Source organism: Cherax quadricarinatus, chromosome 5 (assembly GCF_038502225.1).
Source record: "Cherax quadricarinatus isolate ZL_2023a chromosome 5, ASM3850222v1, whole genome shotgun sequence".
NCBI classification, from domain to species: Eukaryota; Metazoa; Arthropoda; class Malacostraca; order Decapoda; family Parastacidae; genus Cherax; species Cherax quadricarinatus.
Window position 1 is genome coordinate 9,238,041 of NC_091296.1, and position 13,473 is coordinate 9,251,513.

The 13,473-nt window shown below is 39.4% G+C and overlaps 1 protein-coding gene across 9 annotated transcripts in view; it reads right to left on the reverse strand.

Annotated features, from left to right (window-relative positions):
- kcc (solute carrier family 12 member kcc) overlaps window positions 1–13,473 on the reverse strand; it is a 489,611-nt gene that overhangs the window by 65,345 nt on the left and 410,793 nt on the right. For all 9 annotated transcript variants that reach the window (XM_070099766.1, XM_053771234.2, XM_053771233.2 and 6 more), the window contains 3 exons: window positions 10,225–10,479; window positions 8,803–8,988; window positions 6,174–6,409 (listed from right to left, as the gene is read on the reverse strand). In XM_070099766.1, the coding sequence (XP_069955867.1) occupies window positions 6,174–6,409; window positions 8,803–8,988; window positions 10,225–10,479 (677 nt within the window). The remainder of the gene's footprint in view (window positions 1–6,173; window positions 6,410–8,802; window positions 8,989–10,224; window positions 10,480–13,473) is intronic.

The following is a 13,473-nucleotide window of genomic DNA, read 5'->3' on the forward strand; positions in this document are numbered from 1 at the left end:
CAGATTGGAGGGAGAGAGTATGGAGGAGGTGAATGTATTCAGATATTTGGGAGTGGACGTGTCAGCGGATGGGTCTATGAAAGATGAGGTGAATCATAGAACTGATGAGGGGAAAAGGGTGAGTGGTGCACTTAGGAGTCTGTGGAGACAAAGAACTTTGTCCTTGGAGGCAAAGAGGGGAATGTATGAGAGTATAGTTTTACCAACGCTCTTATATGGGTGTGAAGCATGGGTGATGAATGTTGCAGCGAGGAGAAAGCTGGAGGCAGTGGAGATGTCATGTCTGAGGGCAATGTGTGGTGTGAATATAATGCAGAGAATTCGTAGTTTGGAAGTTAGGAGGAGGTGCGGGATTACCAAAACTGTTGTCCAGAGGGCTGAGGAAGGGTTGTTGAGGTGGTTCGAACATGTAGAGAGAATGGAGCGAAACAGAGTGACTTCAAGAGTGTATCAGTCTGTAGTGGAAGGAAGGCGGGGTAGGGGTCGGCCTAGGAAAGGTTGGAGGGAGGGGGTAAAGGAGGTTTTGTGTGCGAGGGGCTTGGACTTCCAGCAGGCATGCATGAGCGTGTTTGATAGGAGTGAATGGAGACAAATGGTTTTTAATACTTGACGTGCTGTTGGAGTGTGAGCAAAGTAACATTTATGAAGGGGTTCAGGGAAACCGGCAGGCCGGACTTGAGTCCTGGAGATGGGAAGTACAGTGCCTGCACTCTGAAGGAGGGGTGTTAATGTTGCAGTTTAAAAACTGTAGTGTAAAGCACCCTTCTGGCAAGACAGTGATGGAGTGAATGATGGTGAAAGTTTTTCATTTTCGGGCCACCCTGCCTTGGTGGGAATCGGCCAGTGTGATAAAAAAAAAAAAAAGTTTAATGTTGTGTTTGGGCCAAGTGTATAAAGTTATTTAGAGGAGAAAAACCTGCCTCTGAAGGCCCTCCTCATACTGGACAATGCTCCAGCTCACCCTCCAAGCTTGCAGGACTATGTGCTGCCAGAGTTTGACTTCATCACTGTAAAGTTTCTCCCCCCCAACATGACTCCTCTCATTCAGCCCATGGATCAGCAGGTCATCAGTAATTTCAAGAAACTCTACAAAAAAGCACTCTTCCAGAGGTGCTTTGAAGTGACCTCTGACACAGAGGTAACCCTGAGAGAGTTTTGGAAAGATCACTTTACTATCACCCATTGCATAACTCTCATTGACAAAACCTGGCAGGAAGTTTCATACAGAACAATGAGCTCTGCTTGGAGGAAGCAGTGACTGAAAGGGACTTTGAGAGCTTTGAGGCTGTGTCTATAGTGAAGGATATTGTCTCTCTGAGCAGGTCCATGGGTCTGGATGTGAGTGATGGTGATGTGGAGGAGTTAGTGGAGGGACACAGAGAAGAGCTGACCACTGAGGAGCTGCAGGAACTTGAGAAGGAGGAGCACAAGACTTAGATGGATGCACTCTCTTCAGGCTCAGAAGAGGAGATAGAGGAAGACCCTATTTCATTAATCAAGGAAATCTTCACCAAATGGATGGATGTCAAAAACTTTGCAGAGAAGTACCACCCCAACAAAAACCAAACAAGCCATAATAGCAATGTCTGGAATGACCAGACAATGTCACATTTACAAAACATTCTGAGAAGGCAGCAGCAAAGTTCTTTGGACAGATTTTTAGTAAAAGTCAAACCTGGTGAGCTTCAACCAGGTCCAAATGGGAAAAAGAGACAGAAAAGAGAGGGACTCTCCTTCCAAACAATAACATTTCCTCCTCCTCCCTTCTCAGCACTATCCTAGTAGGTACTCGACTCTTTTCAGCAAAGTAAAGTGAGGTTAAATTTGCATTTATTTCATCTAATTCTTTTGTATTTATGTATGTATTTTAGTATTAAGCAGGGTTTAAATTATTTTATACAACCCAATCAATGTATAATATGCCAATAACAATAGAATTTTTTTTCATGGGAATGGATTAATTGTTTTCTCTATATTTCTTATGGGAAAATTCGTTTGGTATACGTCCTGTTTGGTATAAGTCCAAGGTCCTGGAACGGATTAAGGATGAATACCAAGGTACCACTGTAATCTTATTCTCAATATCTGTAATCTTCCCAAACATTAAAAACATTGCCAATTTGACTTAATACAAGCCATAAAGCATGAACTAATAGGATAATCAATTCTCTTGTATTCACTGTAGCTTCTAAATTTATATTTACACTTACAATTATTCAAATTGTCAACACCTTAAGGCAATCTTAAATTTGCCCGAAATGCTCTGCATATTAAGGGGATTTCTGCATGTGCACCTAAATGTCATTCACCTTTGTTCAAACATTGTATCATGCTGAAATAAAGTGTTATTATTATTATTATTATTATTATTATTATTATTATTATTATTATTATTATTATTATTATTACTGTCATCATCGTAAGAAAGTAGAGGCACATGGAATAGGAAGAAAAATCATCTCCAAGGTCGAGGAATGGCTGACCATAAGAGAGAGTTTGCACTGATGGAGAGAAATCAAAATGGGGACCTGTTGTGAGTGGTGTGCCACAGTTGTCAGTACTGGGACCCTTCTTATTTACAGTCAACATAAACAACATAGATGAAGGAATAAATAGCAACACAAGTAAGTTTGCCAATGACACTAAAATAGGTCATCAAACAATTTTCTGATGAATACACTAAAACACTACAGGAGAACATGGAGAGAATGATGTTGGGGTCAAAGAGGTGGATGATGCAGTTCAATGCTAACAAGTTTAAGGTTCTAATACTAGGAAAAGAAAATAATTATGGCATCTATAAGCTAAATAATGTACAGCAGATCTCAATCAAACTGAATGCAAAAAGAAAAAAAATCTATGAGTTCTGGTTAGCAGAAATTTAAAGCCAAGACAAAAGTGCAAGTGTTTACAATGAAGGTATTAGAATTCTTGAATTCATATCAAGAAGCATAAAAAAGTAGATCTTTATTTATCCTTGGTAAAGCCTCATTTTGATTATTCTGCTCATTTCTGGTCTCCATATTATATAATGAACAAAAATGTGCTGGAAGGATGATAAGGTCAAATCCTTTTCAACAGAAACTCTCTCCCTAAGATAACCTTTAGACACCAAATCTGCACTCTCAGGATAAATGTACAATTAGGGGAGATATGGTCAAAATGTAGAAATGGTAAACAAGACTACACAAAGAAATAAATAACATGTTAACAATATCTAATCAAGATTTAATTTGCAGCAATGGATTCAAATTGGAGAAATTTAAATTTATAAATATAAGAAAGGTGGCAGTAAAGCAATTGCGAAGAATTACAGACAAACAGCACTAATGTCCCACATCATAAAAATCTTTGAAAGGGTTCTAAGAAGCAAGATCACCAACCATTTGGATACCTAACAATTGCACAACCCAATTAAGCATGGGTTTAGAGCAGGTTGCTCCTGTCTCTCACAACTACTTGACCACTATGATGCCCTGGAGGACAAACAAAATGCAGATGTAATATACAGGCTTTGTGAAAGCCTTCAACAAGTGCGATCATGGTGTAATAGGACACAAAATACATGATAAAGGAATACACGAAACAGGAAAAGTGGGTAGATAGATCCATAACTTCCTAACAAATAGAACACAAAGAGAATAATAAACAGAGTAAAGTCAGAGACAGCTACAGTGAAAAGCTCTGTTGCACAAGGTGCAGTACTCACTCCCATCCTTTCCCTCATCCTCGTAGCTGACATAGACAGAGACATAAGCCACAGCACCATGTCCTCCTTTGCTGATGATACCAGAATTTGCATGACAATGTCATCCATTGAGGACACTGCAAGTTTCCAGGTAGACATTAACCAAGTCTTTAAATGGGCCTCAGAAAACAATATATAGTTCAAAGAAGACAAATTTCAACTGCTCCACTATGGAAAATTCAAGGAAATAAAAAGTGGATTGGAGTATTAATCAAATTAAAAAAACTAATATGAAGGACCTGGGAGTGATAATGTCAGAGAATCTCACTCTCAAAGATCACAATAATGTATCTACTACATCTGCTAGGAAAATGACAGGATGGTTAAAAAGAACCTTCAAAACTAGGGATGCCAAGCCAATGATGATTCTCATCAAATCACTTATTCTCTCTAGGCTGGAATACTGCTGTACACTAACGGTCCCTTTTAAGGCAAGCGAAATTGCAGACCTGCAGACAGTTGATGGCCCCTGACCTGAACTCCTTAGAATGCAGGCGAGAAAGATACATACATGATAATATACACTTGGAAAATTCTAGAGGGACTAGTCCCCAATCTGCACATGGGCATCACTCCCTATGAAAGCAAAGGACTCGGCAGATGCAACATCCCCTCCAGTGAAAAGCAAAGGTACCACGAGTACACTAAGAGACAACACAATAAGTGTCAGGGGCCCAAGACTGTTCAACTGCTTCCCAGCATACTAAGGTAGATTACCAATAGACTCCTGGCTGTCTTCAAAAGGGAGTTGGACAGGCACCTGAAGTCAGTACCTGACCAGCCGGGCTGTACATAGTACATTGGTTTGCATGTGGCCAGTAGTAACAGCCTGGTTGATCAGGCTCTGATCCACCACACGGTTTGGTCATGGACCGGGCCGCGGGGGCGTTGACCTCCCGAACCCACCTCCAGGTATACTTCAGTTATAGAGTTGTAGGTAAGTGGAACAAACTCTAGTTTGTTCTCAACTCACCCACACCAACGAGTGGGTGTGGGCGAGTTGAACCCGCCTAGCATGTGCCATTAAGCTTACTGCAGTCTTTCTTGTTTTCTTTTTCTTTTTGTTGGGTTTATCAGGGCCACTGACAGCTTACCCCATATCGAGCCCGACTTCCCAATGTACGGGAAAGATTTGTTGCCCAAAGTTGGCCGACGAAAGAAAAATGAACAAGAGTTAATTTGTAAATAAATAGGAACTAGAAGTTCCCAATTAGATCAGTTGGACCCCCCCCTGCCAAGCCCCAGCAGAGCGGGACCCCCCCCCCCGAGTTCGGTAATAAGCTTCCCACCAAAAGTTAAAAAATTATCCACAAGGCGGAAAAATGGAGCTGGCTAAAAGTAAGCCAATGACCTCCTGTAATGTGGCCGGCAGGCAAAGTAGATGAGGACAAGCGTCCTTGAGAGAGCTCGGAAAATTTGTCACTGATGCTCAGGCGAGAGAGACGTCCACACCCGATGAAGGCTGACTCAGGAATCTTACTGCAGTCTTCCTTCCTTATTGTTGAGGTTGTTAAAGACTACAAAGGCTGGCACCTTATTGATTCTGCCTCCCAAGATTCCAGGAAAACATATATTGCCCAAATATGAGTGGAAATTATAAAGAAAACAAAATATCCACCGGAAAGAGAACTGGAACATGTTTCCTCAACCTCGGAAGGGTCAGGATTCACACTTGAGCCAACAACAGACTTTTCCCAAACTTGGAAGTCACTGATGCATGGCTCCCTGGCTATGAATGACCTAGAGAGCTGATGATGAGGACAAACGTCCTGGACAGGGAGGATGAAGGGAGTAAAACAGGGAAATTCATCACTGATTTTCAAGGCAGGGTAGAGCGAGACATCCACACTCCACTAAGCCCAGGGCAGGCGTCCTTAGGTCAGATGAACCCCAGATATAAAGACCGGTAGATCCAACCTCCTCGCTCCCTGAATCAGCATCTCTACTACACTAACGCCGGCACTGAAGTCCTCTAACATGGGTCTTAAGTAATATAATGCCCCACTCAACAGAGGGGTATGGTAAGAAGGGAAGGGCTAAATATATAAGGCTCATACAGTGCTTAGAGAATGGGAGATAATCAGATTTGAATTAAAGAAAAGGAGGGGAGGTCTTATTCTTTGAGCCCTTCATGGGCATCATTGCAACTCCTCACCCCCTCTCCTTTCATTAACCTTTTATATACCTTTGAAAAGTTTCGAGAGTTTATCTACTCTCTGAGCCCGGCCATGGGCCGAGCTCAGAGTACAATACAATATCTTAGGCAGTATACTGGTTCCCCCACACTCATACTTTCTGAAATTCTGGACATAATACAGACTAGAAAAAATTACAAAGGTTTTTGCATATTAAATCTTCAACATTACCCTCTACAAATTTGATAAAAAAATAATGTAAATATAAACAATGAAGCCATTATACTTACTGTAACTTATCTGATCCGTTGATATTGTAGAAAATGCCAACAAGAATTGCAATAATGGAGCCTATGACACAAGCCAATGCAACAGCTGCAAATTTACTGACAAAGGCGACACCAATGCTGACGATGGTGCACATCACCCATAAGAGGATGGTGCCATACACTCGGAAATTGTTATACATAATGCTGGGATCTTTAGAAAAGTCCCCAAATATCGATAACATTGGGGCCATATACGTCTGCAATAAAATAAATACTGCATTAAAATGCCATAATATTTATAATAGCTCAAAGAAACTTATTAAAAACAATGTTTCAGAAAAACTCATTTCAATTAATATTTTAAAGAAAAATAATTTAAAGTAATATTACTACTGATTTGTTACTATTATTATTACACAGCAAATTACCCACATTCAACAGCACAGAAGAAAATGCGAATATTTTCGGTCTAAAGAATAACAAAGTTACAATACCGTAGCTGCAACAATTAACCAAAAACCCGCACAAAGGAGAACAGTCTCGTGACGACGTATCGCGACCCAAGACGGAACGAAACCATACCACGGGTGGGATTTGAACCCGCGGTCGGAGTCGTCTGTAAAAAATTGCATTTGTGGACACAGCGGTGCCTATGCTAACCTTTCTATGGTGTAGAAATATACCTAGTTGGATGAATCTTATTAAATTAGCTGGCCCAGTGACTAACGCGACGGTCTGGAGTTTTGAGACTCTGACCGCGGGTTCAAACCCCACCCATGGTATGGTTTGTTTGCAATCGTGTTATTACGATTTCGTGAGTCACGGAGCGAAACGTTCTACGGTTGCTCTCAAAAGTGTGGGAGGTTCCTTGACGCTGGTGAGGGGCTCTTAATCTAGGGACCCCCACATGCGCTGTATAATCCTACGGGTTTAGCGCTCCCCCGTGATTATAATAATAATCCGAAGTGCGGGTTTTCGGTTAATGTTTGGTCTAACTAGAAACCCTGATGATGACTTCTAGTTAGACAAAAATTCGCGTTTTTTTTTTTTGTATTGTTGAATGTGGGTTATTTGCACATATTAACCATACCGTCAGTCTCTCTCTCTCTCTCTCTCTCTCTCTCTCTATTTTCGTAGTCACAGTTCCTTTAAGCAGACTCTGTACCATACAGTCCATTACCAGAAATCAAAAGAATGCCATCTGTCTTAAATACATTGTCCGAATATAATCATACTAATATAATCATACTAATATATACAATTATTACATTACAATCTCGTAAATGGATTTTTGCCTGACCTAGTGAAACATTGTTTCATTTTGTCTCCTGTTTTCCAGTAACTACGATTCATTTTAATAACTGTATGGAAACTATACATTGTAAGTCGTATTGCACATTATCTTCAACATTCTTAACTCGTTTCCTATCAATGTCAGGTAACAATACCATCACACAATACCATAACAATGTCATCATAATACCATCATACAATACCATAACAATGCTATTACATAATACATAATGCTATCACACAATACATAACAATGCTATTACACAATACATAACAATACCATTACACATTACCATAACAATGTCATTACAATTCCATTACACAATACCATAACAATGTTATCACACAATACATAACAATGCTATCAAACAATACCATAACAATGCCATCACAATACCATCACACAATACATAACAATGCTATCAAACAATACCATAACAATGCCATCACAATACCATCACACAATACCATAACAATGCTATCAAACAATACCATAACAATGCCATCACAATACCATCACACAATACCATAACAATGCTATCAAACAATACCATAACAATGCCATCACAATACCATCACACAATACCATAACAATATTATCAAACAATACCATAACAATGCCATCACAATACCATCATACAATACCATAACAATGATATCACACAATACCATAAAAATGGCATCACAATACCACAAAGGGAACTCATTCATCACTCATACTCTGGCTGTCTTCCCAGCAGTGCACACATCACAATTCAAGTGAGCTTAAGTAAGTTTATTCAGGTAAAGGTACACATAAATACAGTTACATAAGTTATACATAGCAACATATGTATAGATAACTCAAGGATAACCCAGGAGAGTCAAGGATAACCCAAGAAATTCAAAGTGACTTATTTCCATTGGGGTCCTTGTTCTACACATCCCAACATCACCAGCCATCCTACACAACTTCTCCACATCCAGAACAACAAAAAGATCAACTTCGTACAGTATCCTAAAACTTGTGAAGAGAAAGACACAGGTCACAGAGCAAGCTTTGAGCCAAAATTTTAGCTCTTTATAGGATGCTGATCACAATAAAGGTCTACCCAGAGTGCTGATCACGATAAAGCTCTATCCAGTTCTACCTTCGATATACTTTTCAAAAATTTCGAGTCTCTCTACTCCCGGAGCCTGGCCGACGAAGCTCTACACAGCAGGAAATTTTGTCCCAATAAAAGCTTGTTCTGTAACTAGTGTCTTTGTCTACAAACTCGTTGATGATAAAACATTTCATCCTACAATGACCATAGTATCATCATGCAACAGATCACCAAACAATTTCAACCCCCCCAAACAGATTCGCAGTACTTACCAAAAATATTTCAACAGCACCGATAATATACATGGCTGCTGCCACGGTAGTTGCAGTATAGAAGAGAATTCCAACAGCTCCACCAAATTCTGGCCCAAGAGATCGCGAGATCATGAAGTAGGAGCCGCCGGCTGGGACAACACCATTGGTTGCAATGGCAGACATGGAGATCCCAGTTAAGAAAGTCTATTGCAGAGAAAAAATAGCATCATGTATTTTTCAACGGAATAAATAATTTTGTAAAATTTAAATAACGTAATATCTTTCATTTATAGAGTAAATGTCTGATTTTCAGTCTTCATATTATTTATAAGCTGAATAAATTACAGTAGGTATTTGGTGATCAGTTATTTTCATTTTGACGATAAAATACGCAAACAAATATAATAGAAGGACGTAATTGAATGTCAATTATTCTATAAGTTTGTTAATAAACTTTTACTATAGCACAGAGAGCATAAAATAACTATATTATACTTCAATAACAATATAAACGCTGAATCCTAAAAACACTTCTGCACACACACACACACACACACACACACACACACACACATACATATGTATATATATATATATATATATATATATATATATATATATATATATATATATATATATAATATATATATAATATATATATATATAATATATATATATATATATATATATATACATATATATACATATATATATATATATACATATATATATATATATATATATATGTCGTGCCGAATATGTAAAACTGGTCAATTAGCAAGAACTCATTTAAAATTAAGTCCTTTCTAAAAAAAATTCTTATACGTTTAAAGATATATTTTTTTCATTAATGTTGATGTAAAAATTTATAATTTTGCACCAAAAGTAACTTGGAAAACTTATCTAACCTTATTATAACAAGTGCAATTTATTTTAGCCTAACCCAACTAAATATATTTTAGATTTGTTTGCAGTAATTTAATACTAAACAAATACAGTGAAATATATTTTTTTCGATAGGTTCAGAATGATTTGCGCGAAATTATTGCATACACAAATTTTCGCTTGTCCTATATGGCAAGATGAGCGTAGCTATTTAAGCCAAGATCGCAAGTTCTGCCTATTCGGCACGACATATATATATATATATATATATATATATATATATATATATATATATATATATATATATATATATATATATATATATATATATATATATATACATATTCGTCTCAAACAAATCGGTACTTCAACGTTGCTTAATTATTTAGTAATTTGAAATGGCACATTTTTTATTATTATTAGCAAAACGAGTACACCCGCATGATGCCACTACTTTGATCTATACGAACTTTTATAAAGTTAAAAGGAAAACTATGAAATCTGAGAAGCCCTTTTTATGATCAGTGTTGCGGGCAAATACTCTCCGATACTGACCGTACAGCAGCACATGAAGACAATTGTGAAAGCGAGTGCTCCTCCAGCTGTGCCCACAATCCAGGGCATACGGATGAAGAGGATGACACCGAAGATGTTCTGGATACATGGAAGGAACACACCCATCACTGTACCTAACTTGGCTCTTGGTTGAGACGGTTTGGCATCATTCTCCTCGGCAGATGGAATAGTTGCATTGTAGTTGGCGAGGGAATTTATCATCATCGACACTCTTGGACGATCTGCCATCTCCTCCTGTTGGACAGAAATAAACATAATGATCTGAGTGAGCTTATCTATTATTTACCCCGTTCTCCGACGCCAGAGTAGCTTACTTACGTAAATGGGATTTCTGCATATATAATCGAATCAGAAGTCAAAACAGAACGATCTTTTTTTTCCAGTTAAAAGTAAAATACATATGTATAAATGGATTGTGGATTGTTTACGTACCTTTCAGGCAATGAAGAATAAAGTCACAATACCCTTGCTGGAACAATTTCTCTCTTAAGCGCGGGGCGTTAGTGAACTTTTTAGAAATAAATGAATTTTGATCTTTAGGGCATTTTGGTGATAAAATACACTACAGTTTAAGAGGTCTACCTGCCTGGAGTCTACCTGGAGGGTATTCCGGGGATCAACACCCCTGTGCCCCGGTAAATGACCAGGCCTCCTGGTGAATCTGGGCCTGATCAATGAGGATGTTACTGCTGGCCGCACGTAGTCCAATGAACGAACCACAGCCCGGTTGATCCGGTACTGACTTTAGGTATCTGTCCAGCTCCCTCTTGAAGACAACCAGGGGTCTATTGGTAATTCCCCTTATGGTTGGTGGAAGGCTGTTGAAAAGTCTTGGGCCCCGGACACTTACTGTATTTTCTCTTAGTGTACTAACGGTGCCCCTACTTTTCATGGGGGGTATGCTGCATCGCCTGCCAAGTCTTTTGCTTTTGCAGGGAGTGATTTATACATGCAGATTAGGGACCAGTCCTTCTAGGATTTTCCAGGTGTATATTATGAATTATCTCTCTCGCCTGCGCTCCAGTGAGTACAAGTCAGAGTGTTTCCAGGCGTTCCCAGTAGTTAAGGTGTTTGATGGAACAAAGCAGTAAAGGTTCTCTGTACATTCTCTAGGTCTGCAATTTCATCTGCCATGAATGGAGATGTCAATGTACAGCTGCATTCCAGCCTAGAGAGAACAAGTGATTGAAAAAGGATCATCACTGGTTTGGCAACTCTTGTCTTGAATGTTCTCATTATCCATCCAATCAGTTTCCTTGCAGATGTGATAGTGGCACTGTTGTGATCCTTGAAGGTGAGATCCTCAGACATTACCACTTCCAGGTCCTTCACATTACTTTTCCGCTCTATTGTGTGATTAGAGTTTGTAGTATACTCAGTTCTAACTATTATTTCCTCCAGTTTTCCATAACGGAGTAGCCAGAATTTGTCTTCATTGAATATCATATTGTTCACCGTTGCCCATTGGAAAACTTGGAGCTTTGCCGTGTCCTCAATGGATGACACTCTCATGCAGATCCTAGTATCGTCTGCAAAGGATGATACGGTGTTATGGTTTACATCTCTGTCTATGTCTGATATGAGGATGCGGAACAGGACAGGGGCGAGTAATGTGCCTTGTGGAACAAGCTCTTCACTATGGCAGCTTCCGATTTAACTCTGTTTACCACTACTCTTTGTGTTCGATTGATTAGAGAGTTGAAGATCCATCTGCCCACTTTGCCAATTATCCATTTAGCACGCATTTAGTGTGCTGTTATACCATGATCTCACTTGTCAAAGGCTTTGGCAAAGTCTGTGTATACTACATCAGGATTCTGTTTGTTTTCCAGTGCATCCAGTCCAGTAGCTGCGAGAGGCAGGAGCGACCTGCTCTGAACCCATGTTGCCCTGGATTGTGCAATTGTTGGGAGTCCAAGTGGTTTGTAATCGTGCTTCTTGGAAGTCTTTTAAAGCTATTGCTTTGCTACCACCTTTATGGAGTGGGGCTATATCCGTTGTTTTTAGTGACTGCGGAATCTCACCTGTGTCTATGCTCTTTCTCCATAGCATACTTAGGGCCCGCAAGAGGGATTTCTTTCAGTTCTTAATGAACACAGAGTTCCACAAGTCTGGGGCTGGGGCTGAGTGCATGGGCATTTTGTCAATGGCTTTCTCAAAGTCTAGTGGAGTTAGGGTTATGTCATAAATTTGGCATACATTGACAGGGTTTTGAGACTCGTTCATGAAAAAATTATTTGGATTGTCTATCTTTAGACTGATCAGTGGTTCCATATTAATTTGTTCTGCTACGCATATAGTTTTATGTGGTGCCTTTTATCAAGGATGATGGAATGAACACACTCTCAAAGCTGAGGAATTGAGTACCTCAAACTATCTATACCCTAATATAACCTAAATTACCTTATGTAACAGAACCTAATCTGCTTCGTTATGGGCAGAAATGGAACTGGCGTCTTTGTTTAGGCTCCCTGTGATTGGTAAAACTCGTTGTCTGACCCGAATATTATGCGATTATTAACCCTAACTGGTTTTAAGCCGAAATAACGGTATATTTGCTAATATCTTCCAAAATAACAATTTACATTAGAAATAATTATTTATTCTGTGGTGTAGATAGGTTGTAAATATCGTAAAATATACAATTATGTCTGAGCTCCGCCGAAAACGAACTTTAAATAATAGGCTATCGGTCATGGCCCGTGGCCTGATAGGCAACTTTCTTGCCTCACACACACTGTCCGTGGTTCGATCCCCGGAAAGGGTGAAAACATTAGGCGGGTTTCCTTACACCTGTTGTCCCCGTTCACCTAGTAAGCAAGTAGGTACCTGGGTGTTAGTCGACTGGTGTGGGTGGCATCCTGGGGGACAAGATTGAGGACCCCAATGGAAATAAGACAGACAGTCCTCGATGACGCACTGACTTTCTGGGGTTATCTTGGGTGACTAACCCTCCGGGGTTAAAAATCCGAACAAAATCTTATCTTAGACCTCATTATCATTTTGGGAAGTACTACCTATGTCACAGTTATAATAAATTAAGCTTGCATTTATAATATTATGAGTATGCTACTTACAATACACAAATAACCCGCACATAGCGGTTTACTTGTGAACTGTAAGAAGTTTCGCCCCGTCTTGGACCATTTACGTCGCACTGGTCTTGTGAATGGTCCAAGACGGACCGAAACGTCGTCATACGCGTTTCTCTTTATGTGCGGGTTGTTT